General features: G+C 49.2%; 1 protein-coding gene across 8 annotated transcripts in view; it reads left to right on the top strand.

The window, feature by feature from the left end:
* CEP104 (centrosomal protein 104) overlaps positions 1 to 22,831 on the top strand; it is a 58,722-nt gene that overhangs the window by 6,470 nt on the left and 29,421 nt on the right. For 4 of the 8 annotated variants that reach the window (XM_027110400.1, XM_027110404.1, XM_027110402.1 and 1 more), the window contains 10 exons: positions 9,701 to 9,874; positions 10,254 to 10,392; positions 11,658 to 11,720; positions 12,014 to 12,090; positions 14,664 to 14,832; positions 15,201 to 15,356; positions 16,269 to 16,496; positions 18,229 to 18,426; positions 18,996 to 19,163; positions 19,802 to 19,975. In XM_027110400.1, coding sequence (XP_026966201.1) covers positions 9,701 to 9,874; positions 10,254 to 10,392; positions 11,658 to 11,720; positions 12,014 to 12,090; positions 14,664 to 14,832; positions 15,201 to 15,356; positions 16,269 to 16,496; positions 18,229 to 18,426; positions 18,996 to 19,163; positions 19,802 to 19,975 — 1,546 coding nt within the window. Of the gene's footprint in view, positions 1 to 8,814; positions 9,620 to 9,700; positions 9,875 to 10,253; positions 10,393 to 11,657; positions 11,721 to 12,013; positions 12,091 to 12,824; positions 13,155 to 14,663; positions 14,833 to 15,200; positions 15,357 to 16,268; positions 16,497 to 18,228; positions 18,427 to 18,995; positions 19,164 to 19,801; positions 19,976 to 22,831 lie in introns of those variants that run through there. The other 4 variants (XM_027110401.1, XM_027110403.1, XM_027110407.1 and 1 more) reach the window with 4 other exon arrangements.

The raw sequence follows: 22,831 nt of genomic DNA on the forward strand, positions 1-22,831 counted from the left end.
AAGGGAAGACTCTCAAGCATTCCTGTCTAAAGTGTACATCTTGTCAAGGTTGTGCACGTTGGAGATCTCAAAGCATTGAGCCAACATCACTCTGTTACGTACATCATTTCTACAAAGGTTTAACATGTAACAGGTACAAAGGTTAAAAATAATTATGCAAAACAAAGTTTAAAGTAACATGACAGTTCCAAATTTTATGATAGTTCTGACCCATGACCCTAGGTCTGAAGGTAGCCAGCTGAACAAATCCAAGGACCGTGGAATATCAGGTGAAAATCTTTTGCAACCAGTGCACTTGCTCCCTGGTTTTGTGTAATTGGATTTCTACTTCTCCCGAGACATTTATCCATGTGCAATAGATGGTATTTGCTGTTGTTCCAACACCTCCTTGCTCAGCAAATAGGTAATTGGGGGCTATGCACTTATCTAAAACTACTTTAGCTAATAAGTGAACGATGTTGGGCTGCTACTCCTTCGGCTGTGGAATTGGCCAGCTCTTCTAATGTTAGGAAGAGATTTCTAATCATGTGTTCATTGGCACCTACTCTGATGGGGGGAGAAAGGCGGCTCTCCCTACAGAGGCAAACCTGGGGTCATATACGCCTGCTGGAAGTTCCCATGTAAGGCAGCTAAGGAGGTTTAACACAATAGACCAATGGGAGGTTTCTGATCTGTTATGAAGAGAAAGTAGAACAGTGAATACAGCAAAAGCACACTGTTCTTTTACCCTCCAGCTGTCAAGATGATGAGCTGCCCAAGCTGGGGGCCATTACCAAGGCTTCCACATATAGAAGAGTAACCGGGAGGAACACGTAGGACCCCCTCATCAGTAGTAGCATTTATGGACTCATTTGTCGGTATCAGGGACTTGGCGGCCTTCGACCAAGACTCACGTATGATGTTATCACATACTAAAAGTCTTCCTAAATATATGGGCATGACAGCCAGCTTACAAACGGTCTGACTCAAACTGACTGCTCCCGTGTCTTCCGTATGTATATTCAGGAGGCTTAAATTAAGCCAGGGAACAAGGGCGTGCGGATTTAGTAGTCTCACCTTATACCTGCGGAACAGTTTAGGTGCAGAGTGGCATTTGGGATTCCAGAGAAGTTACTTATAGTGTGAGTAGGGGTCACTGCTGTCATGGACAGATCAAGGTTTCTGGTGACAAATCCAACCATCAGAGAGGTTTCCCTCTCTTGCAGTAGATCAGGAAATGTGCATAAAAGCAATGTCTGTCCAAGGTAGAAAGGGAGAAAATAAGGTAAGACGCAATAGTGAGAAAAGGGTATATGGGCCTGGTCCATCTTGGGAAAGCTGTCTCATCAGATGCTGTCTGCTTCAATTCCTGGAAATCTTTACTTTCCAGTTGCCGGTTGGTGTGCGGGTCCACTCGGGGCTCGGTGTTCTCTTTAGGGGTGGCATGAACCCAGGAGTCCATTCCTTGGAGCTTAGCAGCACAAGCGTTGGTTAGCAGTACCTGATAGGGGCCTTTCCAGTGAGGTCGAAGGGAATCCTCCTTGCGGTGTCCCTTCCAGTAGGTGAAGTCTCCGCGTTGCATGGTGTGATGCTTAAGGTCTTCATCTCCTGGGAGCACGCTATGAAAACATTACTAAAGTGTGATTACTTTCAATGGAAACAGTAAGGCCCTTACAGTAGTGAAGTATATCTCCGTTTATCAGCTGTGGATCAAAGGAGGCGGGAACCAGGTGCATTGGGCTTCCTGTGACTGTCTCAGAGGGTGAGCGTTTGTGAGTTCCCAGACGGGTGGATGTGAGATTTAGAAGGGCCAACAGTGATGCTTTTGGCCAAGGTATTTGGAGGGTCTCTACAAATTTTGCCAGTTGGGTCTTAATGATGTCATTAATGCGTTAGACTAGCCCTGAGGATTGAGGATGGTAAGACAGTGAAAGTGTAAAACCAGCCACAGACCTGTCGAAGTGTTCAGCCGCTGAAGTTCAGGGGCAGGGGGCGTTCCCCCGGTAGAGATGATCTTTTCTAACAGGATCTTAGCCACAGAAGAGGCAGTAGCCTGTCTACAAGGGAAAGCTTCAGTCCAGTGAGAAAACATGCAACTCATGACTAAGACATATTTATATCCCTGAGATGGGAGCAGCTGAATAAAATCCCTCTGCCAGGTCTCGAGTGGCCCATTAGCAATTTACTGCAGTGCAGACAGGTTTTCCTGGGTTGTGTTTTGGACAGATGGGACAAGCACGGTGGGCGCTTCTCACAGCTTTCTTCGTGTTTCTTCACCAATATTGGTTCATGAACTCTGTCATTTTGCCAGTAGACCAGTGGCTTAAGGCATGTGCAGTGGTCAGTAGTGGGAACTTTAGAATTTCTGGTAGGACCAGATTGTTGCTTGGCCCAAACCAAGAGTCTGTCTTTTTATCAAGCCAACAGTTATTCAATTTCCAACATTGTTTTTCCTTTTCTGGGGCCAGTAGTTGGGCATTTCTAGTCAGTGTTTCCAAATTATCATCTGGGGGATGTGGGGATATCCCTTTGGAGCGTGACAGAGGGTTAGCCATTGGTTCCTCTGAGAGCAGCATTTTTCGGCAGAAATGTCAGCAAGGTGGTTTCCTTTAGCTTACAGGGACTCGAGTCTGGAATGCCCAGGGACCTTGCTAGTAGCCAGAGCAGCTGGCATCTAATAAATTTTAGACATGAGAGCCATTTTAAATTTTATTCCCATCAGAGGTAAGTAAACCTTGCTGTTTTGATAACGTCCCAAAGTCATGGGCTACCCCAAAGGCGTACCGGCTGTGGGTATAAATGTTGGTGGTCTTGCCCTTGGCTAAAGTACAAGCCCTAGTGAGAGCATGTAATTCCACCTTTTGGGCTGAAGTAGCCAAAGGTACTGCCTTGATGACTTCAAGAGGAGTTGCGACAGCAACCCCACACGGTGTTTACCTTTTGCATCTTTTAGATAGGAACTATTAGTAAATCATGAAAAATCTACATTGGTTAGAGGAATTTCCTGTGAACTATTGCAGGGAGTCGAAAGGTGATCTGTCAGTGTTAAGCAGTCTGGAAGAGTTTTGTCAGAGCAGCGGGGAGAGGAACAGTAGGGTTGAGGTTATTACACCAAGAAAGAGTTCTGTGAGGAGCGGTTAGCAAGAGGGTCTCACAGGAGTGTGATGCAAATTCAGGAGAGCTTCTAGTGCATGGGGTACAAAGACGGTTAGAGGGAATCCCATGATTATTTTTTTGGTGGCCTTAACCAAAAGGGCAGTGGCAGGAGTGGCTCTGAGACCAGGGGGCTGTCCCCATGGCACAGGGCCCAGCTGTCGACTATACTAGCCGATGGGTCGATGATGGTCCCTGTGTTTGGGATGATACTCCAAAGGCGTTCCCCTCCTTCTCACGTACAAAGGGAAAGAAAGGAAGCTGACAATTAGGATGTCTAAGGGCAGGGGCCCTTATTAAGCTTTTCTGTAAGGCTCCAAAGGTTATGTCATCCTGATCGCCCCAAATAATAGGGTCCGGTTTGTTGTTTTTTATAAAACATGCAGGGGCTGGGCCATAAGAGAGAAATTTGGAATCTAGTTTTGACAGTAGCCAGCTAGCCCAAAACACCTCGTAATTGGGCTGAGTTTTAGATTTGGGGAAGTTGAGGGTACCATGAAGCCTACCTGTATCTAAAGGTAGCCTCATTCTAAGATCAGGTGCCCTAAATATTGAACCTGAGTTTGAGCAAACTGCAGTTTTTCCTTGGAGACTTTATGTCCCTTTAAGGCTAAAAGGTTTGAACAGGTGAATGCTGTCCTCCTGTGAAGTTTTAGAGGAAAGTAGAGAAGCAAACCATCCATATATTGTAATAAAGTAGAGCCTGCAGAAAACGGTATCGTCCAGGTCAGCCTTTAAGGTTTGAAAAGTAAGAAGGACTTTCAGGGACTTCCCTGGCGGTCCAGAGGTTAAGACTCCTCCATGCTTCCACTGTAGGGGGCGCGGTTCAATTCCCGGTCAGGGAACTGAGATCCCACGTGCTGCGCAGCATGGCCAAAAGAATTTATTTTTAATAAATTTTAAAAAAAAGAAGAAGAAGGACTTTCAGTAAAAGCCTTAAGCATTTCTGTCCAGGTCTACTGTTCTTTCCCAAGTGAAAGCAAGAAGATACAGAGTAGCTTTATCAACAGGAATGCTAGAGAATGCAGTGCATAGATCAATTACAGTGAGATTCTGCTTTTAGTAGAAATGGATGCTAGTCGCATATGGGCTGAGGGAAGACAGGGTGCCAGGGATAACAGTGTCACTTATTCCGGTTTCCGGACAAACCTCCATCCTCAGCCGCTGGGTTTTCTCACGGGCAAAGCAGGGTGTTACGGGGACTAGTACAAGGGATAATGAGGCTGCGGCTTTGAAATCTTCTGTTATGGGCTTGATGCCTTGAAGGACCTCTTTATTTAATTATAAGGTACTGATTAATTCTGGGGAGAAGTTTTGAGGGATATGTTTGACTCTTAATGGGAGGAGCACTGAATTCTGTGTATTTCAGTTGGAGATTTTGCCCCCAGGGAAAGTGGTAGCTGATCCACTGGTGACAAGTGACTAGTGAGTATCCTTGAAATCACCTCTGATGCATCTGAGACAGAACAAGTAAAAGATATCGAAGGTCATTCAGTTCCCTGCTTGGCTATTTTGATGGCTACTGTCAAATTCTAGAACTATTTCCCCCTTTCAGGAGAAAGAAATTCCAGCATGGTATTTCCCTAAGAAATCTCTGCCCAGTGATTGAATAAGGATGAAGGAGCCTAAGGAGAAAACAGTGTGTGTCTCTCGGAGGGCCTAAACAAAAGGGAACGGGTTCTGAGACGGGGATCTTTGGGGGTTCGTTAGAAACCCCCACTATTTGAACTGTTCAGCACTCCGAGGCAGGGCTGCTTTACAGCAGTGGGGTTGAGCACCAAGAGCGTAGCTGTGGTGTCAGTAAGGACACAGAGATTCATCCCCATCCAGAGTGTCGTTTCTCCGAGCCGATTAAAAGGGAGGGTTGGCAGAGCCCCCTGTAGTTCCTCAGAGCCTGGCCGCTGGGGTTGAAGGACATTGGAAAGGTTGCTTAGAGGGCTGAAGGTGCCTGCAGTGCTCAGGCTTTCATTATCTTTTTTTCCAGTGTCCTGGCCTTTGCAGTAATAGCAGGGACCAAGAGGTTCTGTTCGGCGGGGGGGTGGGGCCTCCGTTTGTTGCATTGTCTAGCATGCGAACGCGCTGGTTTACCAAATTAACCAAACCTGGAGTGGACAGGGTTTCCCATTCCATCCTGGTCCTTTTTTTTTTTTTTTTTTTTTTTGGCTGCGTTGGGTCTTCACTGCTGTGCACAGGCTTTCTCTAGTTGCGATGGGCAGGGGCTGCTCTTCCTTGTGGTGCTCGGGCTTCTCACTGCGGTGGCTTCTCTTGTTGCGGAGCACGGGCTCTAGGCGCACAGGCTTCAGTAGTTGTGGCTCGCAGGCTTTAGAGCACAGGCTCAGTAGTTGTGGTGCACGGGCTTAGTTGCTCTGCGGCATGTGGGATCTTCCTGGACCGGGGCTCGAACCCATGTCCCCAGCATTGGCAGATGGATTCTTAACCACTGCGCCACCAGGGAAGTCCCCATCCTGGTCCTTTTAACTGAAAGAGAATCCCCATTCAGCCCATTAATGAACACAGAGTTAAAGGCAACCCAAGCAGATTCAACATCCAAAAGAAGACCAGAGTTTTCTCTAAAGACAGTCTGAAGACAACTACAGTGGCCATGAACAGGTTTTATAGGTTTTGCATGCAAAGCCTGAATTTTGTTCCAGTCATCATGCTTAGGAAAACCTTTTGAAACTCTTAGTGAAAATTTCTAGCAAGTTCTTGGGATTTCCTGCTAACAGTCAGGGTTTGTTTTTCCAAATCCCTTTCAGGATTTTCCCATCAGGCAAGTTTCATCCAATGTTGGGCCTGAGCTTCACCAGCAAGCATGTGGACTAATTGATATAAATCTGAGAAGCCAGGTTGATAAGTTTATAAGTGGATAAGTTCTTCAGCAAATCCATGGGGGTCCTCAGTTACTTTGGGAAAATCTTTGACTATAGCTAGAAGTTCCGCTTTAGTCCAGGCAACATAAGTAACTAGGGATTTAGCATCTAGACCCCTAGAAGGCTTAGCTTTAAAAGGGCAGGACTTAATAAGTTCAGGGGAGGGGGAAACAGGGAGAGGTTTGGAGAAAAAGGGGAGTTCAGCAAGAGGGTTAGGAGCAGGTGGAGGGCCCAGAGGAGGTGAGGATGGGCAGAAGGGGAGGGAAGGTGGCGCAGGGGCACAAGGGGCGGGGGCAGGGGAGAGGCCTCAGAGCCGTTTTGTCTTCTTTCAGTTTGTTCTCCTCTGTTAGTCTAGGAATGGTATTTTGTAAAGAGGCAGTTTTATTAGAGTCCTGGATGTGCTTGGAAGCTCCAAGGTACCGATTAAAATAAGCATCCCATTCAGCCTGTTTAGTTTTAGAGCCGTTGCTTTCTAATTTGGTTCTGAGAGAAACAAGTTTGGAGAGGTTGAAAGTTCCCCATAATGGCCCTTGGTATTCTGAAGTATTTGGGGTTAAGTCAGTCTATTTAGTTTAAAATGTGCATGAGGAAGGACCATAGTTTTTAAACATAAAACCAGCCAGGGTCCCCGAAGGAGGGGTGCCCTTAGAGCATTTAGGTGACTGGGCTCCCGTTTCTTAGAGCTTTCCTCAAGAGCAAAAGAAAAGTCCCTAAACAGGCTGATTCCAGTGGAATTTTACCAGAATTCCAGCACACTTCCAGTGGGGGACAAATGAGTGAGCACTCACCTGAGGGGCAGAGCCTTCCCAAAAAGAAGACAAGCAGATCCCAGTAAAGTCAGAGCGCTCAACCCAAAGGAGGGAGCTGACCCGGAAAGAGGAGGCTTCCTGGCCCGGAAGGAGGAGGGCTCTCGCCGCCCGGAGGGGAGAGGAGGGAAGGGGAGCGGGGCACGGGGCACGGGCGGCTGTCACACGTGGGTCCAGGCTCCGTCTCCTCCAGAACCCACTTCTGCACACCATGCGATGTCAACCTTAAAAATAAAATAGGCAGTTGTTTTTGCCAGCAAAATGAGCTTATTCCAGAATGGCAGAGGAATTGCAGTTCGGGACATGCAGACTGGTGAAAGCATAGGTGAGTCTGAGGACAAAGGAGAGGGAGAAACCTTATTTTACAGAGAAAAGGGGCACTTGGGAGGGGCTGCTTTGAACCTAAGTCCATTGGAGGAAAGCGAGGGTTTGGGGTGGTCACAGCATCTCATTGGCTGGGCTGTTACTGGACCAGGAGAAAGCGTCCCTTCTGCTGCTGGGGCAGCCGAGTCTGCTGCTCCCTGCCCGGATGAAGGAAGTCCATGCCTGAGACCCTCCCTGCAGGGCCTCTGGCTCCATTTTAGATGAGTTTCTCTTCACTGATTTGCACAGTGTATTGTCCCTTCTTTTCATCAGTTTGAGGGGTATTTTTGATTCATCTATAAACTCTCAATAAGCTACCTTTGAATGGCTAAATCCTAGTTCCCTGACCAGAGATCGAACCCAGGCCCTCAGCAATGAAAGCGCTGAGTCCTAACCACTGGACCGCCAGGGAAGTCCCATAGCCCTTTTTTTGAAGGGCTTTAAAATATACAGCTTCAAACTTTTGTCAGTCATCTTAGTTTTCCTTAAACAATTTTGGAGGTTTTGTTTTTTTTATAAAGGATTTTTTCCCACATGAGATTACTGTGTCCTTATGTCTAGAATGATCTCACTGCCAATTATAATGTCTATACCCTGCATTTAAAAAAGTAAATATCTTAAATGTCTAAAGCAGTGCTTGACTGAAGGGTATTCAAGGCTCGAATTGCTAAGTTCCCAGTTTCCTGGCTGCCCTCCTGCCCCACATGCCTCTCTCTTATAACCTTGGCATTTAGGAAACCCCAGGGATCACCCCCCCAGAATACGTGTAGTCACTGGCCCCACTTTCTCAGCAGCACTCTCCCCATTCACCCTTTCACGTCCCTCAGTTAAACACAGAAGTTTCCAGAGTCCCATCCATCCCACCTGATGATCCTTCCTGTGCGCTTCCTTTCTGTCCTGTCCACTGATGGTGGCCCCTCTGCTAGGAGCGTGAGGACAGGCACGGGCCACATGATGGGTGCGGTGCTAATGCTGAAAAGCTGGGGGAGGAGGCTGTTTGGGGTGGCTTGGGGAGCTGGGTCAGGGGTGTGTTTGTCTGGGTCACATCTGGTGCTTTGAGGATGCCTGCATTCAATGTCAAGTCACCAACGAGATGTGCAAGTTCGGACACAGGATGGTATTTACTTGGAGTTCCTCCCTGTTAGGAGGTTTTCAAAGCCATGGGGCAGGTGGGATGCCTCACAGTGAGTCTAGATAGAGAAGGGAACCTGGAACCCAGCCCAGGGCACAGTCAGGGCCGGACGGGAAGGCGGCCAGAGGCAGGAAGGGGCCCAGGAAGTCAGGACCATGAGGTGTACGTTGCACTCAGCCTTGTGGAGGTCAGTGGTGGCCTGTGACCTTGGCCAAGGGGGCAGCTGAGAAACAGGGTGGGAGCTGGAGACGGAGGCAGGGTCATGGGAGGCTCCTCAGGCTTTTCTGGAGTGTATGCGTGTGTGTGTGTGTGTGTGTGTGTTGTGTGAATGTGTGACTCTGAGTATATGAGTGTGAGTATGTGAGTGAGTGTGTGTGTTGTGTGTGTGTGAGCATTGAGTGTATTTGTGTGAGGGTGTGAATGGGTGTGAGTGTGTGTGTGTGTCAGTGTGTGTGTGAGTTTCAGCGTGTATGAGTGTGTTAGTGTGTCTGTCAGTGTGTGTGTTACTGTGTGAGTGACTGTGTGTGTGAGCGTGAGTGTATGTGTATGAGAGTGTGTGTGTGTGTGTGAATGTGAGAGTGTGAGTGAATGTGCGTGTGTGTTGATGGGTGATCGCGTCAAGAGAAGGGGCAGGCTGGCTCTGGTGCAGTTCAGCTGGGGCTGCTGGGAGGAAAGGCGGGAGAGGGGCCAGGCCAGCCAGGGGCCAGGTCACCACTGCACTCGAGGAGGATCGTGACGCGTGCTGGAGGGGCCTTTCCCACTGTCGCATCCTCGGTGCTTCCCCGGCTCTAGATGCCCTCGATGCCCACTGTTGTGCGCACCCAGTGTTGGCCAGCTCGGCACACACGCTGCCCACTGTCGAAGCATCGTGCTGCCCCCCGCCCCCAGTCGTGATCATATACTGCAGTGTGACGTTCTAATGCTCTGTGTCCCTTCTGGGCAGAATTAGAAGCTCCAGCGTGGACAGTTGTAGGCTTCTCCAGGCCGCTGAGCGAGCGTTGAGAGGCATTCTTGAAGCACTGATCGCTGCTCACTCCACTCAGGGTTCTGTAAAGCAAGGGCTTTCCTGACGTGTTCAGGTTCTGGTGGAAAGTCCTTTGACTCACTAGTGCAGCATCTTTAGATTGATGTTTTTATCTCGTGATAAACTTTGGGTTTCATTTCAAACCACTAACTAACTGCTCCAAGTATGATTCACGCTGGGGGGCTGGCAGACCCCATCAAACCTTCACTCCAAGCTCAAGCTGCGACTGGAAGGCCAGAGGGCGGGGACAGCACCGGGGACCCGGCAGCGTCAGAACCCACAGACCTGACACGTACGTGGAAGCGTGGCTACAAACATCCCTCGACCCTCTACGGAGATCCTGCAGATAAAACAAAAATGTGTTTGCTTTCAGGTTTTGCCAATTTCCACAAGAAATTGTTCTTCAAATGGTGGAGAGATGTCGAATAAGAAAACTACAGTTGCTTGCTCATCAGTATATGATTTCCAGTAAAATCGAGTTCTACGTTAGTGAGAGCCTGCCGGAGTATTTCGCACCGTATCAAGCAGAGCGGTTTCGAAGGCTTGGGTAAGAATGCAACTTAACATGTACGGTGGGGACTCTTAGCCTAATTCCATCTCAAAGCAATTAAAAACTAAGGAGTCGCCCTTGCCCTTGGCGCTGTCTTACGTACTTGTGTGCGGGTGGAGAGCACACCCCTTCCGAACACCGGCCTGGTGCTGAGCGTGCTGACTGGGCAGTGTTCCTGTGGGTCGTATTCAGGCCACTTTTCAGGGACAGAGCTTATCTTAAGAGAACTATTTAGAACTTGACTTCTGGGCTTTCTTCCCTAGGGTTTTTCGTTCCAAACCTAACAACTTTCCTTGAAACCTGCAGAGCTCAGTGGGCACCGAAGGCAGCGTATTTCCACATCAGCGTGATTCCAGAGTTGTGTTTTTTCTTTCAGCTACGTCTCTCTCTGTGACAATGAAAAGACAGGTTGCAAAGCCCGGGAACTGAAATCGGTGTATGTGGATGCAGTAGGACAGTTTCTTAAGCTGATTTTTCACCAAAACCATATCAACAAGTACAATGTGTATAATCAGGTGAGACACATGGGCCCTCCCCTTGGTGACACCCCTACCCCGCCCCCTGCTTTGTGGCATCTGAGACTCCTCCTTTAAGGTGGTGTCTGTGGGAGAGTGCTAAGCTCCCTGGAGCTGCGTCGGAGCCACCGGCCACGTGCGGCTGTGCACACTGGGAGCGTGGCTGGTCCAAGTGCATGGGCTGCATGTGTGACCCAGGCTCGGTTACACAAGGAGAGGAGGATGTTTTGGATACATTAGCTTTAAATATATTGTTAAAATCAAAAAATCAATTTTAAATGTTTCTTTTACTGTGTCGACTAGAAAACTTAAAATTACATATGTGGTTTGCATTATATTGGGTTGGCCAAAAAGTTTGTTCGGGTGTTCGAGGTAACATCGCATGGAAAAATCTGAACGAACTTTTTGGCCAGCCCATTATTTTTGTTGGACAGCACTGTTCTCCATAAACCCCCTAAACTTTTACAAGATAAATCCCCTGGTGGAAATTGAGGGTGCGGTTTAATGATGCATGCAGTCCAGAATCTCTCTAGCTCCCTCCCTCCCTTTCTTTTTATTTTTTTGGCATAAAGAATATTAGTGGAAATCAACTGTGTCCAAAGCAGTCTTGTTAATTAGCACAGATATTTACAGCACTCCCTGCCCCCTCCAAGAGGAGTGCACGCATTCCAGCAAGTCAGAGCTTTCTGCTGAGCAAGTGAGCTGAAGGAGAGTTCTGAGACAGAGTCGTGGTGCCTGGTCCGTATTTGACAGCAGAATTCTGAGCCTTTTCCCTCCTCCACCCCACCTGTGTATTCACCAGTAATTCCTCAGTTTTCAGTTCAGCAACCGTGATTCGCAAGGAAGGGGGTACGCGAAGGCGGCTCCTCCCCGTCAAGTGAGAATCAGTGCCTTGGACAAACCAAGCTCTGTTAACGTAGGTTTCATTTCATGGTCTCATCTACCACGATCGTGTGGATGGGACCCCGTCCTTACCCTTGAGTGGATGGTTCGATGTAAAGCTGGGTTACAGCTTCGGAGGTTTGTAGCTGTATTGTTTAACAGCCTCTAGACGTTAAAATACCCTCTTGGTTCAGCATTAGAATATTAACTTATATAATTTATAAAAGTCATTAATAATTCTATATTAGCCTGAGATTTTACAGCTAAAGCATTTTGCTGTACCTCATCCCGTTTTATGACAGTGTGGCTCAGAGTTTGTTATAAAGGGGTTAAGTCATGTCAGACATGTTATACTTAATTTCTGTTGATTAACTCTTTCTTAGGTTGCTTTGGTGGCAATAAATATCATTGGAGACCCTGCAGATTTCAGTGATGAAAGCAATATTGTAAGTTTGGGAAGTTTCATTCCTGAAGAGGGACATTTATTTCTAACAAGAAGGGATCGTTTATTTTTGTCACAAAAGTATCATCCTAAAAATTCTCACAAAATTATCTGGTGAACAGCTAGCAGATCACTTTCAGCAGCTGTTGTATTAAACTTTACTCGAGAATTTTAGTTGTCCCTCCAGGACACTAGGATCATTGAAGCTCCCTGACTGACACCTTTATGTCAAATCATCTCTGTTTTATGTTGTTCCTTTTCTCTCTGAGATACTAAGCATAACTTTTTCCCCCAAAGACCTCTAGAGAGAAGCTGATTGATCATTATCTAGGGCACAACACAGAGGACCCAGCTCTCGAAGGAACTTGTTCTGGGTAAGAGCCCTGCCCCCCACCCCCGAGGCAATAAATTTCTGTAACTTTCCTTGGAATCATGAAAGTGCAAGTCAGCTCCAAAGAAAGGATCCTGGACCTGGGGGCCTCTACATTCAGTCTGGAGCCGAATAAGCCACTGATGGGATTGTCTTAAATACACTGCAGATTAAGGTCACCGTTTTATTCAGCACATCTTCTTTCACTGCCCTGCAGAGATGACTTCGTTTCTTGTATGTTCTGGTATTACTAGCCAGTTCCTCGAATGCATTCAGATAAAAGCTCTGTCAGCCGTCCTTTGGTATTTTGGTGGCACAGGCAAATTCATAGGTAAGAATCGAAGTATTAATTGACCCAGATTACCAGGTACCCCAAAGTTCATCTATATCTGCTTTAAAACCTCATTCCTTCAGGGAGTGAGAACTGCATGTCACATCACTTTCTGTAAGTTCCTCTCCACGTTCCTCACGTGGACAGTTATACAGACTTCGCTATCTTGCTGACTCTTTAGCAAGTCAGGCATGGAGGGCAAGGCCGAGGGCACGGCACTTCACACCCTCTGTCCCTAGGTGCCCCTCTGGGACAGAGTCCTTCAGCACCCTTGTCATGTGTCTGCTGTTTATGGAAGTAGGGGGACCCCTTCCACAGGCGCCCGGCCTAAAGAGAAAGGGATTCAAAACAATACCCAGGTCCGCTTCTCTGACGGCAGATCCCAATAGCGAAGAGATAAGATGCTTAGATGTTAGTACACGGTTGACATTTGCACATGACCTGTGGTGTATTTCCACGCTCACACGCACATGGCCAGAACTGCTGGCTCTCCGTTTGCATCAAACGTGGCGTCAGTTCTCTGTGCTGTTGCTCGGAGCCACTGGGTGGTGCTGAGTATGGCACACTGGAGTGGAGGCCGTGCTTACAGTTTCATGTATAAAAAGTCACGGCGCAGGGTGACCCATCATCCCGCCTACACAAGCTCCGCTTCAGTCCTCAGCCCGGATCCTTCCCGCCTGCTGGAGTCCTCACCTTGCCAGGTGGGGGTGAGAAGACGGGGGGAGCACTGACGGCAGGTACTTGCTTCAGCATCGTGGAGGTGCTGCCCCCAGCTCTGCCCTTGGTGAACAGGGACGACTAAGCTCACTTACCGGGTTTATAGTATCGCCAGGAGCCTTCTGGGGAATTGTGGTTTCTGTTTAAATCAGTTCTTTATCAAGTTAGCCATGGGGGATGGTAAACTGCAGTTTCTTGTCCTGACTCACCCCCGTCCCCCCGCCCCCGCCAGGGTTTTCCTGAAGGTAGAGGGAGGTCTTGAAAGGTTGTGGGCAGCGCCCAAGGCTGAGTCCACAGGCAGTGCTGGAGCATCGTGGAAAGTGGGCGCTGCTGATGCCTGGGCGTTGCAGCATCATTTCGTCCTTCGTAGGGTTTTTATACTGTAATGAAGCCTTGGCTTCACCTCTGGAACTTCAAGGCAGAGTGAGTTGGACTTGAGCCTGTGGTGTGTATTTAGGTAAAAAGAGTCAACAGATCTTGGAAGCACAGAAACATGCTCTTGTTCAGTCATCACTGAGATGAACGGAGACGCTCACAGCCACCGTGGCCGTGTGCCCGCTGCTGTGCCCACAGCCGCCTGAGTCAAGGCCTGGGGAAGGGGGTCCCGGCTGCCTTTGAAAGGTGGTGTGGCCCCCTGTCCTGTTTGAGTATATTGTTAATCAACCAAACTTGTATGACAAGTCGCCTCTTTAATGGTGCTTGCTGTGCAAGGACACCCAAGGCGAAGCTGGCGGCAGGCGTCTTCCTGCCTCTGATGCAGCACATTGGGAGGCTCTGGGCCGCGTCCCCTAACGCTTCTGTCGAGTAGTTAGAACAGCGTCCTGGTTCTAAATGTCAGGCCCAGAAGAAAGCTTCTGGCCGGTTATAGAATTGGGAGGAAAGGGGGAGGCGATGCGTAATCCACAACAGGTTATTCAGATCACGTTTAGGGCATTTATTCTGGGAAGGATTCCCCGATCTCCTGCAGGACTGGGTGGTGATGTCACACGAGCAGGCACTTGGAGGGGCGAGCCCAGTGGTAGCAGCTCTCCGTCTCTAATGCTCGTCACCATTACTGTGGCGTGAAATGCAGCCCTGGACTCGGCCTGGGCCGCCAAGCCAGCCTCTGCAGGGCTGGGGCCTGCTCATGGCTGGCTTTGGTTTTGGTTTTCCCACATCTACAAATGATTCACATGCTCTGTCCTGTCCCTGCGCCCAGAGCAGAGCCCTGCACGGTCTGCACTCGGGATATCTGCTGAACGAGTGAATGAACACACTGAAGGCTCAGATGCCCCGTGTGCTTATAATTCATGGTCAAGAGCATAAGCTGTGGGGTCAGCAAGACCTGCCTGCACTTGCTGTGTGACGTGAAGCCCGTTACTGACTTCTCTGAGCCTTTGCTTTCTCAGCAAGAAATGCTCCGGAACGGGTGTGGGTGGGACCTTTCCAGACTGTCTGTGTGTCTTCAGCACTGAGCACGGGGCCCACTCTCCCCCTGCAACGTCACATAGATTGAAACTGGCTCTAAAGTACCCTTTCCTTTCCTTTAGGAAGTCTGACTATATTTCCCCACTAGATGACTTGGCCTTTGACATGTACCAGGATCCGGAAGTGGCACAGATTATCCGCAGGTTAGATGAAAGGAAGCGCGAGGCAGCCCAGAGGGAGCGCTACGACGACGCCAAGACGCTCAAGCAGGCCATCGCCGACCTGCAGAAGGTACTGCCTGTGGGGAAGGCGGCGGCTCCGTGTCTAACTGCCCTGGTTCCTGCTCAGCAAACGGCAGGCCTCTGAAGGCTGCAGCGTTAGCGTGGGTTCAGGGGCATCAGCACATGAAGGACAGCAAGAGCACACACTCCTGCAGAGCCCTCCTCAGGGCCACGGCCGCAGGAAATGTAAGATGTTTAAACTCCCATGAGCTCGCAGGTGGCGGTGGCCCATTCCCTCCATCCCCCATGCCATTCCCCTCTCCCCCCGACACGGAGTTGGTCGCCCACACTGTCCTCAAAGCGTTACTTTAAAACCGTCTTCGCACCTCGCGTGAGTCGGTCCACATGCGAAGCCAAAGCCAACGCCGTGTGCTTCAGGTCGGGGAGCGGCTGGGCAGGTACGAGGTGGAGAAGCGCCGTGCCGTGGAGAAGGAGGACTACGACCTGGCCAAGGAGAAGAAACAGCAGATGGCGCACTACCGCAGCCAGGTGTACGGGCGGCTGCAGCTGCACGGGCTGGTGGACGCCGAGCTGGTGGGTGGCAGGGCCCACAGCTGGGACCAGGGACCGGGAGAGCCGTCGCGGGGTCCACGAGGGTGGTTACGCGTTCCGCAAAACAGAAGACTTTGTCAGGCTCAGGCGACAGCAGCGACAGTGGGCCCGTGTCGTAGGCCTGGCCTTGACGCACTCTTGAAGGATTTGCAGAGGCGGAGACAGGGAAGGTCGGGTGGGAAGGCTTCCCGGTGGGCGACTGCATCTCCTGTTGGCAGCCCTGCCCACACAGCCCCCGGGAGTGGGGCGAGAGCACCACCCTGACAGCTCGGGCTGGGTGGGGGCGGGTCTCACATCCAGAGCCCACGTTCCAGGCTGGGACGCAGGCCCGGCACCCAGAGGGCAGTGCAGGGAGTGCCGCCTCTGGCACTCGCTGCCAGACCCCGGGCTCCGTTCCTCCGTCCAACTCTGTAGTCTCAGACTCATTCCTTGGCCTCTTTGTGCCTCAGTTTCCCCATCCCATCCACAGGGGTGAGAACAGGGAGCCTCAGGTGCAGTTGTCTGCCTGGAGCGCTTGCTCCTGGCCCAGCACGTGGCCACCACTGAGTCCGTTGCACTCGTTCGGGTGACACGAAGTAGCCTGCTTTGCAGACACAGAGTGACCAGCACAGGCCTCTCGGGTCCAGCCGGGTGCTCCCTGCCTGCCTGTGGCCTCCCCACCACAGCACCCCGTGCACAGATGCTCATGGCCACTCTGGTGTTTTGGTACAGGTGTCACTTGAGTGGTCCACACAGTAACCATCCAGAGACAGTCGGGGGCGGTGACATGGCTATGGGACCTCGTCAGTGTGGGTTTCCCCCTCTGCCTTCCCAAACTAGCACTCCCCTGGGGGAACAAGGGGTGTGTCTGGTGGGGCAGTGACACTGGGGATTGAATGGCCCGTTTCTCCCCAGATACGAAGGCCTCTGGACTTGCCCCTCCAGCCCCTGGTCCGTTCCAACAGCCCTCGCCACCAGCAGCCCGCACTCTCACTGCCACAGCCAGAAGAAAGGGGGACAGAAAACCAGTTTGCAGACCTTTTCCTTCAGGAGAAGCCTTCATCGCATCCCCTGGACATTTCTCCTCAGCATTGCGTGGTGGACCGGTCACCCCCCGCCGCAGGTCCTCCTCCCAAGGCCCATGTAGGTAACTCATGTTCACGCTGTGGACAGTTTATTCCACATGTATGTAGTGGGGACCCGCATCATGCCAGGAGCTTTCCCGGGGCAAGGGATGTATCAGGGTACAAAACAGTGACAGCCTTACCCGCGCTGTGTCAAGAAGAGGGGCAAAAAAGCTGCGGCCGGAACATCGGCCAATGGCTGAGACACACTTCATCCTCTGAGCCTCTGTTTTTCTCTTTGCAAAGATGTACAGACGTCTTCTTAAAGGGTGGTTTCCAGGATTAAATGAGACAATATTCGTCAGGTTCCTACCCTGGCCTGACCTTAGTAGAGCCTCGGTACAAGTCGTATCCAGTTACCATACCTGTTAGAACCTCTTGTGTGGCAGGGGACAGAAAACCTGGTTCAAACTGGGTGTTATTGGTGTTTATAACTGGGAATTTTAAGAGGTCATGTGGGTTCCAGGGTTGGTTTGATTTCTGTCTTGCGAGTCTGTTTCCTGTGGTTCTGAGACGCCCTCTCGGAAGGCCGGGCTCGTCACGTGGCCTCAGCTTCAGGTCTGTACACTGTGCCCTCTGGGGGAGGGCGTGCGTCCCATTCTAAGCAGAGTCCCCGGGTTAACCCTGCTTAGATCGGCCTCAGTCACCTGCCACCTGAGGAGCAGTGACGAGGACCAGAGGGGGCAAAGGTGCCAACTGGCCTGTGGGGGCCTCCCTGGAGCCCCTGCCGGGCATGGCCACGTGGCCAGTAGACCCTGGGGAGGACGGCAGCCAGAGGCCCACAGCTGCCACACGGCCCCCACGCCCTCGTGCCGCTGGCTCTCCCAGGGCGTGTCTGTGAGCATTGCCATCCTCCCTCTCCCTCCAGTGATATCTTGTCTGTAAATTAATTGTTATGTTTCACACTTCAATCTAAAAGTACTCTAATTTCTCCTTTTTTAGTACCTCAATGTGTTTTGTTTTACAAGTGTGAGCACATTTTAAAAGATGAGAAGCTAAATCTCACGTGTTGTACACCCAGTTAAGACCTCAGCAGGTATTAAGTATGAATAAACGGTCCTCCTTGTCTGTTCAGTGTCACCGTGACGCCTTCCTCAGAAAGTGACTCTGGAATCGCTCTTTCTGCCCTCAGTTACCTGGAAGTCTGTGACGTGTGTACTTGTTTAATGTATATCTGTCTCCCCCTGAGAACGAGGCCCGCCGAGGGCGGGGAGTCTGTCTTCCCATCGCTCTACGTGGGTCACCAAGAACAGAGCCCGGGAAATGTCTGCTGCAGGATGCAGACAAAGGTGGATAAGGATCTGGAGCTTTGGCTGCCTGTGTTACTTCAAGGCTGCTGGGCACTGGATGCGTTTAAAATGAGGCTTGAGAGTTGTTTCTCAGAAATAAACTAATAAACTAAGAAAATGCCAAGGGTCTTGCCAGAAAAAAACTGTAATGACTTTTACTGTAGTGACCTACTGTCAGCTGAACTGAAATCACTAGTTGTAAATAGTAATCGCGGCAGAATCTACATTGCTTGTTTATTAGGTCTGTAGTAAGTTTAGAAGGGAATAAAACCCCTGATCTAATTTTTTTTCAATTACACCCTATGGTATAAATTATTCTAACTTGACGAGACTGATATTTAGCAAAATACCATCATTCTGACCAGGTAAGTCCCAAGCAGTCAGCCCATGGGTGTAGACAGGGGGGTCAGTATGTGGGGAGGATCCTGCACCGAGCCCGGCAGCCGCCCTGTCCTCCCGCAGCTCAAGTCCCTGCCCTACGATGAGCGGCCCCTTCCCGCGACCCGCAAGCAGCCTGGGGCAGTGGCCACGGAGCCAGAGACGAGGGACACAGACAGCAGCGAGCCTCCCAGAGCGGGCACCGTGGGTGAGCCTGAGCCTCTAACAGAGAAGGCCTTGCGCGAAGCCAGCTCCGCCGTGGACGTGCTGGGAGAGGCCTTGGTAAGAACAGAAGCTCGTATAAACAGCCTGCAAACAACGGGCAGGGGCGGGCGGCTCCACAGGGCTCCCAGGCTTGCTGGTCCCGATGCTGCAACTGCCCTTTGTCCTCACTGTTCAATGGAAAAGTCTTTTGATAGTTACTCCTTACGTGAAGCCGCACAAGCGTAAGCTAGAATTTCAGATTTCACGACAAGTATCCATTTCAGCCTGGGCCTGATTTGTCGTGTTGACAGGGCTGGGGTCCAACACCAGCTCCCGCCTGAGAGCACCGCCAGCTCCAGGGGAGAGGACAGCAGAGCAAACAAAACATGAGCGTGTCACCAGCCTCAAAAGATTCTCGTGCTGGAACTTTTAATACGTTCCATGTTTTAACATGAACTTAAATTTTCCACGTTAGGAGGAGTATTTCTCCAAGTACACGTACCTAGTGGGTGGAGGTCCTGTTCTTAGAAAAGCTGTGCTTGGTTTAAAGCAAACCAAGGCCGGGGTGCAGGAAGCAGGCCGCGGGGCTGCTGGGGAGGGGACGTGGCCAAGCGCCCACTCTGAGGGGCCGGGTCCCGCCCTCCCAGGTGGCCGGGGCCTATTCCAAAACATGGTCGCACCGGGAGGACGCGCTGCTCGCCCTGTATAAACAGCTGATGGATGCACCGGCGGCAACCCCAAAGGAAGACCTGAAGAGCACGCTGAGGGCGGCCGTATTCCTCATCAGGAGAGCCGTCCGAGACATCGTGACCCCAGTGAGTCCCCGCCCGCCCCTCAGGGGCCCCGTGTCTGCCAGAGAGCTGCCGGGATGTCCCCTGGAGGTCAGGGTAGCCCAAGAGGCAGCCTTGTCCCCAGTACCGTTGTCACCTAGCATGTGGTGTCACTAGGAATGAAGCTCTCGAGGAAGGAATGTGGTCGCTAAGGAGTCTGAGGTCTGTCCCTGTGGGCCGTGCCCTCTGGTCCATGTGCACAGAGGCCTGGCCACCACGACTGATTCGTGCCCCTTTATGTTTTTGTTCTTCATGACACCTGAGGAGCTTGGGAGTTAGCACCGACTTCTCCTGACCCTGAAAGGACCTTAAGAATGAACATCCCACAATTACATTGTCGTCTGCATTCATACAGGAGCTCATGCAGTTCAGCAGTAATGTCAGATATTTGGCTCATGGAGAGATGTCGGGGACTTTATGACACGTGGGAGATAAGAGCCTGTGCCTTCCATGTGCCGGGAACTGTGCTCACAGAGCAGTTTTCAGTTGGCCATTTCCAGTCCTTCAGACAGCGTGTAGTTTTCAGCGTAATGTTTGTGTTTATAACTAATAGTAAATTTCATGTTTTCTTTTGGTGGAATTCAGTGAGAGTGGCTCATCTGTTTTTATCACTTTTTTCTTAGGTCTTTCAGGCATCTTTGAAATTGCTGAAAATGTTAATCACACAATATATTCCTAAACATAAACTGGGTAAGCTTGAAACAACTCACTGTGTGGAAAGGACCATTCCTGTTCTGCTCACGAGAACTGGAGATTCTTCTGCTCGCCTGCGTGTTATAGCTTCCAATTTTATTCAGGTATGAATTTCACCACAGAATTTGAAACCATAAATAATAAACATATAACTACAGATACTTGACTTTCTTAATACCTTACAAGATCTTGTCTACCCAAGAGCATCATAGATTATCCTTAGTGATTCACCATCATATTTTCCTCATGTTCTAAACCAGGTAAATGTTGCCTTAAACATGATTAAAATGTACAGTTTGCTTTTTCTAGTGTTTTTTTTATTCAACGTACACTATTTTTTAAGTAAATAAAAATATATGGAGAATTAAATCAGAATAGAAAAATGGGGTAAAAAAAAAGATGTATAACGGTCTTGATCTAAATATTTTTATTCTTTCAGCAAACACGCCTCCTCTAGCCTGGGCACTGGGGGAAGCTAAGATAGAAGTGAGTGTGTAAGAGTTTGGGGCACACCACACTGTGCGGCTTGCGGGATCTTGGTTCCCCAACCAGGGGTCGAACCTGAGCCACCGTGGTGGGAGTGCCAAGTCCTGGCCACTGGACCGCCAGGGAGTTCCCAGCCCCAGGGAATATTAATCATCGTGAGGTCTCCTGGAGGTCCCTGTCTTGGCACTGAGACCCAGCTTCACCCAACAGCCTGCAGGCTCCAGTGCTGGAACACCTCAGGCCAAACAACCAGCAAGAAAGGAACACAGCCCTACCCATTAGCAGACAGGCTGCCTAAAGTCATACTAAGCTCAGAGACACCCCAAAACACACCCCTTGACACAACCCTGCTCACCAGAGGGACAAGACCCAGCTCCACCCACCAGGGGGCAGACACCAGGAGCAAGAGGAACTACCACCCTGTAGCCTGCGAAAGGAGACCACATATACAGTAAATTAGAAAGAAGAGAAGACAGAGAAATGTGCTGCAGACAGAGGAGCAAGGTTAAAACCTACAAGAACAACTAAATGAAGAGGAAATAGGCAGTCTACCTGAAAAAGAATTCAGAGTGATGGCAATAAAGATGATCCAGCATCTCAGAAAAAGAATGGAGGCACGGATGGAGAAGATACAAGAAATGTTTAACAAGGACCTAGAAGAACTAAAGAACAAACAGTGATGAACAACACAATAACTGGAATGGGAAATACACTAGAAGGAATCCATAGCAGAATAACTGAGGCAGAAGAACGGATAAGTGAGCTGGAAGATAAAATGGTGGAAATAACTGCCAAGGAGCAGAATAAAGGAAAAAGAATGAAAAGAATTGAGGACACTCTCAGAGATCTCTGAGACAACACTGAACACACCAACATTCAAATTATAGGGGTCCCAGAAGAAAAAGAGGGGACTGAGAAAAGATTTGAAGAGATTATAGTTGAAACCTTCCCTAACATGGGAAAGGAAATAGTCACCCAAGTCCAGGAAGCACAGAGAGTCCCATACAGGATAAACCCAAGGAGAAACATGCCAAGACACATATTAATCAAACTAACAAAAATTAAATACAAAGAAAAAATATTAAAAGCAACAAGGGAAAAGCAACAAATAACATACAAAGGAATCCCCAGAAGGTTATCAGCTGATTTTTCAGCAAAAACTCCACAGGCCAAAAGGAAAAAGCAGGATATATTTAAAGTGATGAAAGGGAAAAACGTACAACCAAGAATACTTTACCCAGCAAGGCTGTCATTCAGATTTGACGGAGAAATCAAAAGCTTTTCAGACAAGCAAACGCTAAGAAAATTCACCACCAAACCAGCTTTACAACAAATGCTAAAGGAGCTTCTCTAGGTTGGGGGTGGGGGAGTGGGGTGGTAGAAATATTCTTGTTTCTACAAACAAGGAAACTAAGAAATGGGAAATCTTCCTAGTAAAGGCAAACATACACTAAAAGGAGCAAATCATCCACACACAAATATGATATCAAAACCAGCAGTTGTGAGAAGAGGAGAGCACAAATGCAGGAAATGGGAATTGCATTGGAAAGTAAGAGACCAGCAACTTAAAACAACCTTGTTTATATATAGACTGCTCTATAAAACCTCATGGGAGGGCTTCCCTGGTGGCGCAGTGGTTGAGAATCTGCCTGCCAATGCAGGGGACATGGGTTCGAGCCCTGGTTTGGGAAGATCTCACATGCCGCAGAGCAACTAGGACCGTGAGCCACAACTACTGAGCCTGCGCATCTGGAGCTTGTGCTCCGCAACAAGAGAGGCCACGACAGTGAGAGGCCCGCGCACCACGATGAAGAGTGGCCCCCACTCGCCACAACTAGAGAAAGCCCTCGCACAGAAACAAAGACCCAACACAGCCAATAAATAAATAAATAAATAAATAAATAAATAATTTTTTAAAACCTCATGGGAAATGCAAACCAAAAAGCTACAATAGATACACACACAAAAAAGAAAAAGCAACCTAAATACAACACTAAAGATGGTCATCAAACCACAAAAGAAGAGAATAAAAGCAGAAGGGAAGAAAAAAGATCTACAAAAACAAACCCAAAACAATTAAGAAGATGGCAATAGGAACGTACATATTGATAATTGCCTTAAATATAAATGGATTAAATGCTCCAACCAAAAGACACAGACTGGGTGCATGGATACAAAAACAGAACCCATATATACACTGTCTACAAGAGACCCACTTCAGACCTAGGGACACATACAGACTGAAAGTGAGAGGACATAAAAAGATATTCCATGCAAATGGAAATCAAAAGAAAGCTGGAGTAGCAATACTCATATCAGACAAAATAGACTTTAAAATAAAGACTGTTACAAGAGACAAGGAAGGACACTACATAATGATCAAGGGATCGATCCATGAAGAAGATATAACAGTTGTAAATATTTATGCACCCAACATAGGAGCACCTCAATACATAAGGCAAACGCTAACAGCC

The sequence above is a fragment of the Aethalodelphis obliquidens genome, unplaced genomic scaffold (assembly GCF_003676395.1).
Source record: "Aethalodelphis obliquidens isolate GAN/ISIS:26980383/991018 unplaced genomic scaffold, ASM367639v1 scaffold9, whole genome shotgun sequence".
Classification (NCBI taxonomy): Eukaryota; Metazoa; Chordata; class Mammalia; order Artiodactyla; family Delphinidae; genus Aethalodelphis; species Aethalodelphis obliquidens.